The sequence below is a fragment of the Protomyctophum parallelum genome (assembly GCF_964188405.1).
Source record: "Protomyctophum parallelum genome assembly, chromosome: 13".
Taxonomy (NCBI): domain Eukaryota; kingdom Metazoa; phylum Chordata; class Actinopteri; order Myctophiformes; family Myctophidae; genus Protomyctophum; species Protomyctophum parallelum.
The window spans coordinates 22,648,174-22,663,990 of NC_139708.1; the positions used below are offsets into that span (position 1 = coordinate 22,648,174).

General features: G+C 41.6%; 1 protein-coding gene across 3 annotated transcripts; it reads right to left on the reverse strand.

The window, feature by feature from the left end:
• Positions 1 to 2,256: 2,256 nt before the first annotated feature.
• On the reverse strand, positions 2,257 to 15,136 carry tbc1d17 (TBC1 domain family, member 17). 3 transcript variants are annotated; one of them, XM_083780637.1, is made up of 17 exons: positions 15,084 to 15,136; positions 13,725 to 13,820; positions 11,499 to 11,576; positions 11,302 to 11,413; positions 10,916 to 11,099; positions 10,596 to 10,707; positions 10,267 to 10,443; positions 10,017 to 10,142; positions 9,790 to 9,893; positions 9,598 to 9,692; positions 9,359 to 9,475; positions 8,660 to 8,760; positions 7,869 to 7,968; positions 6,977 to 7,074; positions 6,260 to 6,376; positions 5,547 to 5,633; positions 2,257 to 3,902 (listed from the first exon to the last, which is right to left on the reverse strand). In XM_083780637.1, exons 1-17 carry the CDS (start codon positions 15,093 to 15,095, stop codon positions 3,735 to 3,737), a joined length of 1,884 nt encoding a protein of 627 aa, XP_083636763.1. In that variant the 5' UTR covers positions 15,096 to 15,136; the 3' UTR covers positions 2,257 to 3,734. The 3 variants fall into 3 exon arrangements, 2 of the variants coding, with proteins under 2 accessions (XP_083636763.1, XP_083636762.1); XM_083780636.1 differs by having other exon boundaries at positions 2,258 to 3,902; positions 15,069 to 15,127; XR_014570181.1 differs by having other exon boundaries at positions 3,880 to 3,902; positions 6,242 to 6,376; positions 15,069 to 15,127.
• Between the last annotated feature and the right edge of the window lie 681 nt (positions 15,137 to 15,817).

The following is a 15,817-nucleotide window of genomic DNA, read 5'->3' on the forward strand; positions in this document are numbered from 1 at the left end:
TAGAAAATGACTAGGACTCCATTTGCCTCGACATTCTGATTGTGTCGCTGTCTCAACTCACCATTCTGAGTGGAATCTCATTGTCAAAGCAACCTGTGTCCTGTCACCCCCCCCCCCAGTTCTCTCTCCTCTCCCCTCCCTGTGCCTGCAGTGGCAATCTGCTCCCCCTGTTTAAAGAGCAGTGAATCCACTGGGGAGGGAAGGGCGAGGTATGTGCAACAGACAGTGGAGCCAGGCAGGTCAATGAGCCATATTGTCTCCCTTTACAAATCAGTGTCAGACAACAGCCCCTGGCCTTCTGCCTGCTGCTGTGCCCACACACACACACACACACACACACACACAAGTTGGGTACGGGGTAGACACACTTTCACACCCTCCTTGGGGACTCTACTGACGGTCACAATGGGGTCGCACGTACCAGCAGAGAATACAGATTGTATTTGACACACTCATTACAGGTGGCTTTTCACACATTACGCTTTCATTGGCAGCTCATGTTCCAAATAGACATTTGAGAGCTGCTTAAAGAGATAGAGATAATGTGACCGTGCCGTGACTGATTCTTTAATTGATTTGAGCCAATTATCAATGACTCAAAGTACATTGAACCTGAAGAGGTTGACCATTTGTAGGTTATTGTGTTATTGATAATGGGAAATTTTACACCAGAAAATAGTGGATGCAAATACTGTGAATCAGTGGAAAGTTGTTTAAAAACCACATGAATCGTAGCATCCCTATTCAGGGGTTTAAACATACGTCAAAAATAGCAAATCTACAAGCTCACAATCTGTTACATTGCAACAGGTTGTGAGCTTGCAGATTTGTTGGACAAAATGGACACATACTGTGAATCGGTAGAAATTCGCTTAAAACCACGTTAACCCATACCCAATCCTGGGGCAAATATTAGGTGAAAATAGCAAGATAACAACTCATTGACTGATTGACTGTTTTTCCGTTTTGTGTTTCCTGTGAGGACTGCGGATGAAAATTAGCAACTGTGCTATATCCGGTGTATTTACATCCATGTGATGTCCATTAATATGCATTGTCCTGTCCAAATAAACAAATAAAGAGATTTTGTACAAACTAGAGGGAAGAAAGTAAGATCCCCAGTAGGCCCAATGCCTCTGGACCAGCCGGTCAACAAAGGGTTAAACCTAGTGGGTCATTGGAAAATCATATTAATATAATAATAATATAATTACATATCAAATGTTAAAGGCCTCCTAAAAACCCAAACATCTGTTTAATCTACAGATTAATCAGCCACTAAGAGGTTTCTAAGAAAAAATATTGCAACAAGAGACCATAATGCTCAGACACCTGGCTGATTGTAGCAATCATCCCAGAAAATGGGCTTTAAAGCTGTTGAGCAGGCCCTCAGCCATAAAAAGTGCTTTGAACAATATTGAAAGCAGATTGAGTTTGGATGCAAGACTAAGTAAGTTGGGCACCGCCAGTCAAGTGAGGTCAGGTCGTGTGGAGAGAGGGGCGTGAGGAAGTGAAACATGGTGACAGATCGCCGGCCTGTTTAAGGGCCCTGTTAAATTCATACGTCGCAGCTGTATTCAAACAACACTGATGGGAGCAGAGAGGAGGGAGGGAGACAGAGATGGACAGGCAAAGGAAGACTCCACCGGGTCCTGAGAAGGGGGTGTGGTTCAACGCCCCTCATTTTCCAGCTCATTTCCCAGAACAGTGGAGAACAGAGGCCCCATTTTCCCGAGCCTTTCACCTCACACAGACACCTGCTGGTCAGTGAGAGGGGAGGAGAGTGATGAGGGCAAAGTTTAACCAGTTCACAAGTTGAGACACTGCATGATGCAAACAAATATGGGAGTATTTTATAATTTCAAACTGGGAATTTGTTCTGCAAACCAAATGACCAGTTTTCACATGACCTGAACTGATTCTCACTTTTAACTGTATCTTTCAGCTGCCTTATTAGTTCCTCAGAGGAGACAATATAATTTTACGGGTATTTCTACTTTGTTGAGAAATTTTGAGAAACACAGGGCAGAGAGGGGGGCTACACCATAAAACATTGTCCCTGACCTAGCCCCCTCTCCATTATAGGGCCACTAGTTGGGTTAACCAGTTACTAAGCACATGTTTCTTTGTCAAAGACTTTTGTCTATTATGTTAAAGGTCCAATTAGTGATACATACAGTATGTAAACAAGACACTCCCACCACCAAAAATAAGAAATAGCAGTGGAGATGTTTTTATTCAAGGTGATTGACTGCTCAACAAAACAAATATTTTTTAAACAGTATTTGTCGGCAAAATTATGAAGGACATAATGTCAATATATCCCTATAATTAATATATTTTCAAAACCATCCCAGATTGGGCCTTCAATTAAAGTCTTAGACATCACTACTGTATATGTCGGTCATTTTAGTTCACAATAAATTGTTTGAAACATACATTGTAACATAAATCAAAATTGATGCTTACCTTCTAGGCTTTGTAAACAGGGCAAATATGACAAATAACTTAAATATACAGAGAAAATAATGGCCAAAACAGGCCTTGCATTTTAAGGTATATCTTAAGGTGGCCAATCTACAAGACCAAGTCGCACCGCGACACGTTTTGATCTTGTTGATCAGCTATTGTCGCTATTTTTCAACAGATTAATTTATACAGACGTTTGAAAATGATTGACAATTATGCAAAAACAATTGTGATTAGACAGTTATGTAATAATGACAGGCATAATGAGAGGAAAACCTCAGAGGCTAAAACGTGTGAATTTTAAGTGACAAAACCAACCACTCTAATGTAATCAAATCAGCAATTTGAAATCCAATACCGTGTTTAGGTAAGATTTAACCATTTATTTGGTAACAATCGGTGAGTGAAAAGGTAATGACATAGAACAGGTAAGTACAGAAAGGCTTATCACACTGCATGTAAAATCTATAAGGCATGCAAAGATTGCATAGGGCTGGAATGGCATACAGTACTATACCAACACGTTGTCGGTGAGTTTATCCTTCTTTTTTTATCCCTTTAGAGTGAGAGGGGCACAGGGGAACAGAGAAAAGTTAAACAAAGCACTGTGACGAGGACTAGGCAATGATAAAACAATTGGGGTGTAAAATAGCAGCATCATACACAAAAGAAGAGAAAAGGATGGCATAACTCCCTAAAAAAAAGAAAGATGGTTACAGTTATCAATGATAAGGAGAGGAAAACATTGTTGCACATAACAGAAAAGCACTGCAAATACAGCTATAATGCTGAAACATTCTGGGTAATAATAACACGTTCATTAACATACACTGGAAAAAAGCTTCGTCTCTCACCCAACAATGCCCTCTGTCTGCTACACTGGTAATTACAGCCTCGGAACAACGCATACTCAACTGCTCATTGCAGTGTGATCGGTTTTCCTCATTAATCCTAGCCTCACGGCAGCCATTTTTGCTCCTAGGAGCATATGGGCCGCTGTGTGACTGAATATGGACAATTATCAACACCACCATTCCAGATAATATCCATAACAGCATATATTCTTTCATATATAAATATATTCCATACAGTACGTCCATTCAATGCTTTCCCCCCTCCATACACAGTAAAATCCTCTGTATTAGTTTGTCCACTTGTAACTCTAGGAGTGTCCAAATGCAACCAAATGGACCCATAAGGGTTTTACTGTGTATCAATGGAGCACTTATTCAGCCTTGAGGGTAGGTAGGGGGCGGGACCATAGCTCAATGGTCAGGATGCGATGCTGATGCACTGCTAGTGCAACATGGGTTGGCGGAGGCAGCTCCTTGATGGTGTGTCTCATACATTTCAGAGTCTGGACTCGTCTCTTCAGAGCTGGAGGGAAAGGGAACGTAGAGTCCCATAACCTCCTGCACCTTGACAGGCAGCTCCTGCATGGGCACAACACAGAAAAGAGAGTGAAGGGTGAATGTGGGACATGTGACAGAGACGAAGGAAGAGGAAAGGAACAAAGGGCGCGGTCATAGCTGAATGTGTACGTAGAGAGGTCGTCTAGGAATCAGAAGGGCCCGGTCTATGTGTAGACTGTCCAAGTGTCCCTGAGCAAGACCTTTAAGGGCCCTATCTTGCGCCACCCTTATCCCCAAACTAACTTATTTGCCATTTTTTACTATTTTGAAAAACATTTTAAAATAGTTCATCTACAGCCATCTACAGCCTTTAGTTTAGACATAATATTGGTCCGACTGTCATTAGACCCGTAGACCGACAACCTACCTCTCAAACCCTAACCTAACCCGAACTGCACGGGAGCGGCGCATGTTCGACCGCATGTCTGACCGTTGTTTCCACATGTCAGTCCGCTGGTGTGTACTCTAATCTCATCCCCAACTAGCCGATCTACATCGACACGTTGTGAGCTTGTAGATTGGCTATTTTAAAAGGTTTTTCAAAATAGTAAAAAGTGGCAAATAAGTTTAGGGATAAGGGGTAAGGGTATTAATAGCACTCACTGCTCCTCCTAGGATAAGCTAAATGTAGAGGACACAGATTCATCACACATCTCATGTATGTGCAAATGTACTGTGACAAAAATACCCCCCCCCCCCTTTCCCTTTCTCCAACAGACAGGCAGAAATAGATAGAATATTGTCGCTGTCGAATGGACATTTCTTGCTAATTATTTTGTCCCTACTTAAGTTATTTTCTTTTACAGTTACAGTATCACACATCACATCTATCCACAAAGTTAAGTGAATTTTTCCCATTTTCTATTGAATAATGTATTTTGCATTTTGTCAATGCACAACCACTGCTCCTGGGTCAGTGGTCCACTTTATGACTGCCTTCTTACAAGCTGCCAGTAGTAGTGCCAGTACCAAGTATACTGTATTCTTTGTATTGTATTGTCCCGTCAGATTTCCCAAGCACAGTACAATACATATAGGTATCTTATCCTGATATCTTGAATACTGTTGTAATAACACCCATGAAAGGGTGCGATCTTACTGGAGCAAAATATTTAGTGACTACTTAAAATGTAAGGAAATACAGGAAGAAAATAAAAGCTGCCACTGGGTGGTACATTGAGGTATTTAATCTGGCAGTGAATGAGTTACAGTAACATGTACAGTGAGAATATGAAAAAAGAGAAAAAATGCTTAGAAAGTAACTAGTTGGGGAAAGGGACTTTCTGTTGTGTTGACTCTCTGTTGTGTTTCTCCAAAGTACTATCCAAGGAGAAAAACCTTTCAAATGAGCTAAAGCTGGATGATGTTTGTGATTTGCTTTGTATATTAGTGTTTTTTATATATTGTTTTTATTATTTTGTTGATTTGGAGTTTGTGTTTTAGTTTTTTGTATTTGTTAGTCTCTCTCTCTCTCTCTCTCTCATTAGCAGGCAACAGTGCACTGTCTCACTCTCCGTTTCTGGCGCCCCCTACTGGTGCTCATGACAGAACATTAAAAAAGAAAAAAAAATATGAGCTAAAGCAGCTGACAGGTGATCCTGTACAGGTCTCCTGTACACTCTCAGAGTACAACTTACTGTCTAGATTGTATAGGCCAATTCTTACCTTACAGGTGACCAGCTGTAGGTAGATAGCCTCTGCTCCACATAGTACCGTCTGCAGATCCAGCTTCATTGTCAGTTCATTTATGTGCTGTTGATGGGAAATTATAAAAGGTGTTCAGTTTTTAACGCAGAGGAAATCTTTGCTCGTTTGGTTGTTAGCTTAGCATGCGGCTTGGCTACTTCAGGAAAACACCTTAAAACAGTTTGACGTCCGCTAATTGTTTAATCAAACGATCGCCTCGGCTTAATAGGCTAAACCCGCCTTATGTTATGTGTTTAATTTGCCGTATATTAATAATTAAAACGAAACGGCGGCTTTGTCGCGGACCTGGTGACGAGGCCGTCACGTTATGATGGCGAAACCGGAAATCAACCCATGCGCTGGGCTGCTAGGGCTTCATCATGGCTGCTGGTGCCGATTATCATAACAAACGGACGGATCATTCTTCGCCGGTTTTCACGGATCAAAAGCCCAAATACTTCAGCATATGCTCTAAAGGTAATAAAACAATCTCGTCAGCATAGAATTTGATGAAAATGCGGGTTACGCGTTTTATGGAGTCAAACTGTTAAGAGCAGAGCCGTAGTAGTTTGCAACACTGTTGCAACTTGCAATACATGGTTAAATCTAATCTATGACGTGGGTCACGTGGGTGTTCCTGTCTGAATACAAAATAACTCAAAGTAAAGACCCACCCATCATCACAGACACACCTTCAAAATGGTATTGAAATCGTGATCAGATCCAATCAACTCCCCTCGCTGGGATATCAGAATGGAACAGGCCATCAGCAGGTGGAAGTTGTCACAGGGCAGGCGAGTCCACATCACCTAAGGCATAAAAGAGCATGTTTAGCGATTTATTTTCATTTCTTGTTTCAGTGTGCCTTATAGTTTTCTGTATGCGACTGAAACTACACAGTGAAATCCTAATGTATCCTTACTGGGCCATTTAGTAGACCCTTTTGGATACAAATGGACCTTTATGAGTTAATTTGCCCTCTCAGAGTTCAAGTTTGCCCTATGTAGAGAACTTTACTGTATAGATGGCTGCAGCAGAATTACATAATTGTGGAGGAAACAATGCTACTTTTCATTACTTCTTGCACCGCAGAGAAATTTTAACTAGCCGAACATCACCGCAGAGACACCAATGCAAACTTTGGGTGTGATTTGTCAGGAATTCCATCCAGATGGCAAAATGTTCCATTCCAGCACTGGATGAATAATGCTTTTGTGTTATGATTTTGGACTCAATGTCTGACTGTACCTTGCGCAGTTTACATTTCTAACTAATAAAGTATTCAATCAATCAAAAAACGTGGAGCTGCATCAAGTATATAAAACATGTGACTAAAATGTATTGTTGAAGTACATGTATGTTGCCAGCCTGTGCTGCAAAACATGTTCAGGTAGGTGTTGTGCTCTCACCTCCCACAGGATAAGAATGTCCTCAAAGGAAAACTCTCTCTTGAACCAGATCAATAACCAACGGAAGCAGAAACAAAGAGAGCCGCTGTCCTGGGAGTCTGATGGGGGCAGAAGGACACCGTTACTGTTCTGATTTCAACAGATAGAAATGGCAAAATGGTCACAAAAATGCCACAATCAACAAGCTTTGCCTGCACTGTGAAATACTGAGCATTAATTTACAGTAACTCTGAGAGTGTAGTGTACATATGTAACCAAATGGGGCAATAAGGGTCCATTTCGTTACATTTGTAGTACAATCTCAAGGTCTTTACACACATTTATTTTGTGTGATGAATTCTGATTGATTTAAACTGCCATTGGTGTCACGAGTACATCCACACAGAAAATTACGTGGCGATAAAGCAACATAATTATTTTTCAAAACAATAATAAAAGCGCCCAGGCCGCTGGCGTGGTGGTCCGGGCACCCTAGGCTGCAACGCGAGCCTGACAGTGTGTCACGGGTTCGAATCCCGATCCCGACACCCTTTGCTGCATCTCACTCCCCATCTCTCTAGGTCTCTCCCCATTTCCTGTCATTATACTGCCAATAAAGGCCATCAATAAAGGCCCAAAAAGAAATCTTAAAAAGAAAAAACAGATTTTCAGATTGTTCATTTGTTACAATCCCAGTATGTAAGTACCTTCAGAGTTACAAATGGATAAATGAACACCTGAACAACTGTGACAGACTGAGGTTGCCCATACGAACGCTATAAATAATATAAAATCTTGAGCTCACCATAAATAGAGTAATAATTGCAGGACAATAGGCAAAAAAACTAAAATGAACATTGGTTGCTGATAATGTAGTATGGGGTAAATAAATATACTGAATGTTCTCACACACCAAGGTAATCACACAGTTCTGGGTCCAGAGCTTTCAGCAGGATGCTCAGCTGAAGGAGCTGCTTTTTCATGGCCTCCTGAGACTCTTCGAAGTTATTACGCTGTGGAGAGGTTGAAAGAGACACATACATCATTCATACAGTGACCAGTAGTTGTCAGTAGTGTGAACACTTCAATTGGTAGCACTTCACCTTTACACCTAGCACACTACTCAGTGTGTAAAAATAAACAATGCAACAAAACATTATGTTAAATGGGTGTAAGTGATATTTCATATATGCTGATAAACAATACTATAGAATGTTTGTTCAGTAACATCTTCAGTGAACATAAAATACATTTTCATGTTGGCTGTCGGGAATCGGGATACCAATTGTATCCAATCAGGAGAAAGAACTCATACAGAATAATAAAATATAAAACTGTAATTGGAATTTGGAAGTGATGAAACAAAAGACAGTAGCAGACAGATTTGCCAGTATAACATTAAAAAAGTTAAGCTCATAAATTATCTTTGTGGGGTTCTCTCTCCTAATTGGAAAAACATTGGTGTCCTGCACTGAAAATGCATTGTTACTGAACTAACACTCTATATCAGTGATTAATACCATTAGAATATAGAGCTTTAACTGTTTTACCAAAACATATGACTTACACAGGGTGTGTAAGTAACAATTGGTGCCCTTACGCCCCATTCAATGTGAAACAGCAACACCATATGTCAACTGACGGACATGCTCGTCAGTCAAAAGCGTAATTCACTGATGAGATTTTAGCTTCGTAATGACTAACCACAAGATCCATGAAGCCAGTCAGGCACCAGAAGGACTCCACCTCATTCTGAGTAACAAATAGGAGGGGTGCCAGCAGGTCACTCATTCCCTGGACATAGCCTGGACAGATTACAGGAGACAAAAGAAGACAGTCACAGAAAGGTGGCATCTGTGTGTGACATTCACTTACTGTGTGGTAACAATACTACTAATAAACCCCAGTAGAAAACAGTGGAGAACGCTGACGTCAGTCAATTTGGAGCGACGCGTCCGTCTGCACCGTTATTGGTTAGCGCAGTACTAGTTGGCTCCCACTTCCTATGCCAGATTTTTCAATGGGTTTCCCCAGGCTTTTCTTTTTGAACTGAAGGCGAACGAAAATAAAAGCCTGGGTACCGAGGCTAGTTACAAGTAACTAGTGTAGTTAAAAAAAACATCAAGCTAACGTGCATAAAATAAACCAATACACAATCACAGCACCTATTAATAACAAGTCTATAAAATGGGTTTGAGATGTGATTTAAGATAGGACTGATATTGCTACACCAATATTCCCACGTAGGCTGTTCCAGAGTCTATAGGGGCCCTATATGGCAAAGAACTGATAAATCAGGTCGTCAGGTATGTGTAGGATTCATACAGGAAGTTCATGAAATGCTAAACTTAGCAAGTGCAATGACTGAAATGAAAATATTTTACACTGAAAGAGTTGACTCACCAAGATCAAAGTTGTACATGCAATAGGTCATCAGGACATCGTGGAGGAGAGTCAGCCCTGGGTTGTCGTTCCCAGAGAAAAAGGCGTTGTGTCTGTCTGTCCTACTCACGTCTCGCTCTGTCACAGAATACCAAAGGTAGACATTTAACAACACATGAATGCTCAAACCAGGAAGCTGACCAATAAAAGGAGGCACATGCATGTTTTATTTTTATATTTTTATAGACAGCAGTCCTGACCGATGAGGCTTCGGTATCCTCTGAGGAGGGAGTTTCTCATCTCCTGCTCTTCACTAACTGACTTCCACTGCACCTTCATTCTGAAGTATTCATCCCTGAGGAGACAAGAAAGGCAGGAAAATAATCAACTATCGTGTGATTCAGTCATTATCACACCAGGTTGAAAGAAGTGTACTGTGATAAAACACTGACGTCTTAACCCTCAGAATGTCCTCCCTTTCCTTGGCAGTGCTGTTCCATGGATAAAAGCCCAGGAGAAACTTCCACACATCTTTCCTCAGGTTTGGCGTGATACCCTGGAGGAGATGTCAAAGGGAACATAATATCAAAACATCTGGAGAAAAAAAGAAAAAAATGTATTTGGCATGAGATACTGTAGCTTCCATGTGAGAGTGGTGATATAACATTTTCAATCCTACCCCTCGGAACACTAGCTCTTTGATTCTCTCTGGGCTCTGCACACGGCCTTCGGCATCCAGGAACTCCTCCCATTGCTCCATTGGTTGCCCCCGCGTTACCTCCGGTCTGGGACCTAGCTCCGCCCCCTGGACGAGACAAGCGTTATGCTATAACGCTGTATATAATCGTGTAATCTCCATATCTGGTATAGTCACATGAGTATAGATAAGTAAGCTCTGTAATCTGTAAATTCTCTTTTTGGATTCTTACACAAGTGATGAGTTCAAATCCAGGCTCTTCCTCCAGTGAGGGCTGCACACTGGGGTCCTGGTTACGATGGTGGTGGTGGTGGTTGGATGAATCTGGAGGACGAAGGGCCCCCCGGAAGAAATTGGTGACTTTGGAGAATCCGCCGAAGGTAGTGGCATAGGGGTCTTGGATGAATCTCTATAGCAGCACAGAGAAAAGAATGACAAGGAAACAGATTAAAATGTGCCATCTTCTCCCCTACCTCCTTTCTTTGAAGACAATATTTTCAATTAGGGACGCAAAAACGAACGCACACACACACAAACAAAACAAAAATAACAACACTGTACCGAGACAAGATCAGCGCCTCCGTCATCAAAGAGCTGTAGCTCATCAAATGACTGTGAGAGGGCGCCCGAGTCATGGGGATAGGCAAGGAAGACCCTCCCATCAAGTGGCGACCTAAGGATAACAGAAATACATTATACATACACATAGAAACGGTCCAAAACAAAACAAATGAGGAGACAAAACATTAACCATCATGTGATGTTGTTCCAATCATGTGATGCGTCAAGAGGGACACATCAGCACTGCATATAGGTTGTCTAGCCATCTGACATGTGATTATATATATATATATACCCCAAAATAAAATAAAAAAGCTTACGGAGAGAGGATGATATAACGCTGCAGGGCTCTTAGCAGCTCTCTGGTTCCACCTCTGTGGAAATGCAAAGGGGGGAGTGGGTGACCGCCCCTACTGGTCAAGACCAGGAAGTTTCTCCCCAAGGTGAACCGTGACCTCCTAAGAGAGTACAGCTCGGTGACGGGCAACGAGAATGACCACTCACCTGGGAGAGACATACAAAGATAACCAGTAACCACCATTATTTGCTTCATGTATTGCTGCCGGCTTCCTGAATCAAAACATAACTTTCGTCTTAAAATCTGATGAGTATAGTCTATGTGATTCATATTGTATAGCTTTCCATACTAGACTGTAAAGCAATCCTTCACAATAGTAGCCATTTGTGGCAATGTCTGAAAACATACCCGTGTTTTTGGCTGGGACACGTTGGCTGTCTCTCTTCACGTTGCTGATGACTGCCCAGTCTGGTTCATATCCAGGGTCAAAGTTGGTATCCTCCTCCCCTCCTTCTCCATCCTGAAGGGTACAGAGTTGGTACTGTATGTGTGAATATGTTTGACAGTTATTTCTGTCATGAGCAATCAAACAAACATCTGCTTACCTTTTTTGTGTAGAATACAGCAGGGGCACTTCGACCTGCATCCTCTAGGGGGCTCCACTCTAAAGCTGGCTCCCCACCCTAAAGACAAACATTTTGTCCCAATTAGCCCAAAGGCATCTCTGCTGTATTAGACAGGACAGTGGAGCGAGGAATGCTGACTGTTCTCTTTTGCTGCAAGCTGTACTGTAGTTTTGCTTTTAACTGTTTTTTTTGTATTAACTGTTTTTAACTGTTGTACGACCAATTAGCCCAAAGGCATGTCTGCTGTATTAGACAGGACAGTGGAGCGAGGAGTGCTGACTGCTCTCTTTTGCTGCAAGATGTATCTTAGTTTTGCTTTTAACTGTGTTTTTGTATTGACTGTTTTTAACCTGTTGTACGGCGACCTTGAGTACCCTGAAAGGCGCCTTATAAATAAAATGTATTATCATTATTAAATTCAAGAACCGCTGTCTGTCTGTCAGTCTGTCCCTTCCCTAGCATAGAGCAAGACAGCTGCTCGCCTAGAGCGCCTCCTCACAACGCCACAACGCACGGACAGCCTCACGGAACCTAGCGCCGTGCAGCCCTGTCCTCCAACCTCAATCTGCCCTGCATTACACACGCCAAACATTCTAACAATCATCTTAAATTCTTAATTACATTAATTTGCGTAAAAACAACTCATCTCCCCACAAATCACGTGTCACCAGTGTCACCAGTGAAATGCATGTTGGGACGGACACTGATTAATACTGGGAGTCTGGGACACAGTTTTCCGCGCAACATTCCCCTTCAATTCTCCAACGTACCTCCCCTTTTCCACACCGCGCCCAGGCAGGCGTCAGACCTATACATCAGACCCACACGGGTTGCGCACGCACCCAGCGTGGCTGCGTGACACACTGAACAGCTCCATCATAACGGAATGCTGATCTGTCGGGGACTCGGGATGGCCAAATGGAGACGTTTTCTTAATCGCCTACCGTTAGCACGCAACAACAACAGGGTTTAACTCCACCCGGACGGGGCATTGCCTTGGCAACAGTTACAATACTGTGCACTTTTATCTGTTGGATCATAACTTAGCCTACTTTTGTGCCCAACCCATATTCCCAAGACCATCTGTAAACAATTCCCCCTATTAGTAATGTGATCTATTACATCACATTACCCACACTGAACATCATTTGCTGTTCATATATTCAGGTTAAGGACGGGTAAGGACTAGTTATTATTATTCTCAACCTGGATATCCCCTCTTTCAAAGACCACCCTCTGGTAAGATATGCCTCCCACACCTGCTTTAACTGTCTACTACTATCCCCTCCTGTTTTACCACCAATATCTCTGGGGGCACAGTACAAACAAAGGGGAATGGGAATGTAGTACTAGTATATATATTATCTCTTTCTGCGCATATATAATACAACAGAGCACAATAGTTCATACGTTTAAGTCTTTAGACATAACACACCTAGCAGTACCACCATAATAACTGATGTTAAAATACAGGAGCGTAATACCTGTCCTTTTTGTTCTATTCCTAAGCCAATAATGCTGCTGCTCTGACAAAACTCTGTCTAATCAGTAATCACTAATCAGTACAACTGATGATATTTCTAATGTGATTAATCCGTTCTCAAATCCTATATCTACGGCTAGGTGTGCTGTCATGCTCATTTCAGCACGGCTGGATAGCCTATTTCAACCAATTGCTTGGTCAGAAGAACTACAACTACCTGTAGTAATATAAATATTTCATTCCACCTTTGTCTTTTTATTTTTATTTTGGGGCAACTCCTCTGAGTACCACCAGAGGAGGGCTCAAGTACCACCAGTGGTACTAGTACCACCAGTGGTACTAGTACCAGTGGTTGGGAACCTATACAGACTGATGATTCCCAATCACCATTGCACATACTGGCATTCAGTGTATCCAGCGTTTTACTGCATGGCTGCAGTGTAAAAATGCAGTTTATCACCACTACTACTGCAGCTACAGTACAGGATTACAACCTTGCAAATCTGTGTTTGTACAAGAATTGCCCTTCCTGCAATATTGATGTTTTGTAAGTGCATGTGACAATACAAATATTGCACTTTTAACCTATATTTTGTTTTAAATATATTTTCACACTGCACTGTAATGCACCAATCTAAGAGACACATTCCTTGTACTTACAGTTCTATGTGCAAACATACCTAGCAACTAAAATAATTCAGATTCTCACTGGTTGTTCTTACCCGCTCCACAATGCGAATGAACCCAGGGATGCTTGTGTCCTGGTTATTCCTCTTGGCGTTGGTGTGGAGGTACACTCCTTCCTTCTCAAATATCAGCTGAGGAGAGAGAGACAAATGTAAAACGGCAGCATAATGGTAAATTCATATCTATGGTGACCTGTTGCACTTCCAGTTACACTAGATTCCTGTGGAAGTGACAGGTGGGGCCAGTGCATTTGTGTCTATGAAGGTAATGTATGGGTATTGTATTGACACTCACTGCCATTGCATGTGTTATATATAGCAGTGATGCTCTGTGGCAGTTTCAGGTGGGAACTTGAATTCTGCAATAACTTATATCAAAGAAATACACTGATCTACTACTTATTCAACTTCAAAACAGGGCCTCAAAAGCAGGACATCAACAAGATGTGTTTTTTTTATTGCAACAATAATCATGATGATTGAGGATGGAATGTATTAACCATTACATTTTGGGTCATAAAAATATAACTCTCAGATTGGAAACACTGCCAAAGGGAGGGCATTCACTTTTGGGCCATTAGGGGGGGAAAGTGGGGGGTTATTAAAGTTTCTCTTCTGCGTCCCACTCCCAGCCTACATAAATAAATCCCACCCCCCTACTATAGTAATCTCCAAAATATTTGTCACGTGAAAGTGAGTCACCTAGTCATGCCACCTGGCCTGCCTGAGTGGGGATTTACCATTGCAGTGTTTATAGAACACCAGCAAGCCAAACCAGCCATATGCAACGACACATTTGAGGGACCATGATTATTTTTCGGGGATTATAACCAATATAAACGGACATGTGTACAGTAATCACGATCAAATGGACAATTTGTCTTTCAGGGCAGTCGATCATTCACGACAAGATATTATGCGATCGGATTCATGGATTAATTAGGCTAAAATCTAGCCTAAGATTTAGACTCTCGTATGTATTTGATCGATTCTGACACTTCAGATTGAAAAATGTCAGAATCGCTAAAATACATTACGAGAGTCTACTCTAAATCTTAGGCTAGCTAAAATCTGGGGATTATGGCTTGGGCTGCATTGGTTACACATCACAGTGAACATTATGTAATAACTGTACAAATAGTCTAATTTCCAGCATATTCTGAGAAATGTGCCCGTGTTTGTTTGTGCTAGCTAATCTACAGTGTGTACATGTTAGCTCAGCTAGTTCCGTTGCTCTTGCTGTACACAATAAATTAAATTACTTTGAAGCGGCGGCGACATGATCACCTAAAAGCTAGCAACGGGTGCTAATAAAGTTAAAATAAACAAATAAACAAAAGCTGACAATATGATAAACATTTCGATAACATAGTTAGGTACCTTGGGGTTGTCTACCTTTGGCTCCATTTCTTCTGTTGTCTGCTATCTGTCGCTTTTTCCAAAACAAAATAACGTCACACGTCACAGTGCACTTCCTCCCTGAGCGAAGCACCGCCCCCAGAGAGGCCCCGCCCCCCTGCGAGGAACATATCAATCACATGTTGACCTGTGTGATTACAACAGGGCGCCACTGTCACTGTCAACAAACATGAAAATGCAATTATGCAATGCAATTATGCACATATTTGTAAATTTACAAATATGTTTGTAATTTATGATGAAATCCTGTTCTGTTCTTTGACTATATAGAAGTGTCTATTTGGCCGGTCTCTAAATGTTTTGATGAATTGAACATGGTGGACCCTCTTGTAAACAAGTGTAGGCCTAATGCTTAATTGGGTCGTCCACTCACAGTTAACAGTCTTTGAATTGAGTTTGTGCTTGAAATGTACTGTAATTCTGCAAACTGTTAATAAATATTTCAATCAATCAATCAATACAAATATTTAATCACATTTTGCAGGGGACCCCTGGCCCTGGATGGAACCCATGGCCTCAACTGCTCCAGTTTGAGAACCACTGGCTACTGGCCACTGGGCATATGTGTCAGTGGCAGAAGTTGAACATCTTAACTTTACTACGTATGTATAAAAGGAACAATTTTGTATTTCCTGTCAGTTACTGTCTGATATATTCACAATTTAAACACTGCAATTGAAATATAAACTTGGACTTATTTATGTTGTCAA

Excerpts from the sequence above, each read along its gene's own strand:
- tbc1d17 (XM_083780636.1), bottom strand. The coding sequence starts at position 15,095 with ATGGAGCCAAAGGTAGACAACCCCAAG. Across the intron at positions 11,100-11,301 it reads TGTCCCAGCCAAAAACACGG|GTGAGTGGTCATTCTCGTTG; the intron begins GTATGTTTTCAG and ends TGTCTCTCCCAG. Across the intron at positions 3,903-5,546 it reads TACAGCTGGTCACCTGTAAG|GAGCTGCCTGTCAAGGTGCA; the intron begins GTAAGAATTGGC and ends GTGCCCATGCAG.